The 848-nt window shown below is 75.6% G+C and overlaps 1 protein-coding gene across 1 annotated transcript; it reads right to left on the bottom strand.

The window, feature by feature from the left end:
- Positions 1-206: 206 nt before the first annotated feature.
- Positions 207-845, bottom strand: SOX1 (SRY-box transcription factor 1; the record flags this gene model as incomplete). Its single annotated transcript, XM_044428551.1, has 1 exon — positions 207-845. A coding segment is annotated over one exon (639 nt), but the record flags the coding sequence as incomplete, so codon positions are not given.
- Between the last annotated feature and the right edge of the window lie 3 nt (positions 846-848).

Below are 848 nucleotides of genomic sequence, written 5' to 3' on the forward strand. Positions count from 1 at the left end.
GATCTGTTCGTTACCTTCTCTCTGCATTCCCATCCTCAGCATTACGGGTATTGGTCATATAATCATAAGCATTGCTACTACAACGTCCTCAACGCGTCTCTCGCCCGCGCTCGCCCGCTGCCTGCGCCGGGCTGTACAAAAGGCGGCGGCGGGCGGGCAGTCCGGGCGGCGGGCGGCGGGGGCCCGGGGCGCCGCGCCCGCCCGCCTCAGATGTGCGTCAGGGGCACCGTGCCGTTCACGCCCGTGCTGGCGCCCTGGTAGTGCTGCGGCAGCGAGTGCAGGCGGCTCTGCGCCGCGGCCGCCGCCGCCGCCGCGGCCGCCGCCGCCGCCGCCGGGTCCCCGCCTTCGCCGCCGGGCAAGTACATGCTGATCATCTCGCGCAGGTCCCCGGGGCACGGCGCGCGCGAGTGGGCCGAGGTGACGGGCGGGCTGACGCTCGGCTCCGACTTGACCAGCGAGCCCAGCGCGCCCAGCGCGCCCGACGAGGCCGCCGCCGCCGCGGCCGCCGCCGCCGCCGCGGCCGCCGAGTTCTGGTGGGGCTGCGCGCCGTAGGAGATGCCGCCGTAGGCCGACGGCGACGCGCTCATGTAGCCCTGCGAGTTGGAGATGGGGCTGTACTGCAGCGCGCCCATGTCGTAGCGGTGCATGGGCTGCGGGTTGTGCGGGTGCGGGTGGTGCGCGTGGGCGTGCGGGTGCGCCCCGCCGCCCGGGTGCTGGCTGTAGGCGAGCTGCGCCTCCTGCATCATCGCCGCCGCCGCCGCCGCCGCCGCCACCGAGCCCGGGTAGGCGCCGTTGGCCCAGCCGTTCATGTGCGGGTAGCCCCCGCCGGCGCCGCCGGCGCCCCCGCC

This window comes from Varanus komodoensis, unplaced genomic scaffold (assembly GCF_004798865.1).
Source record: "Varanus komodoensis strain SLA01 unplaced genomic scaffold, ASM479886v1 scaffold2, whole genome shotgun sequence".
Lineage (NCBI taxonomy): Eukaryota > Metazoa > Chordata > Lepidosauria > Squamata > Varanidae > Varanus > Varanus komodoensis.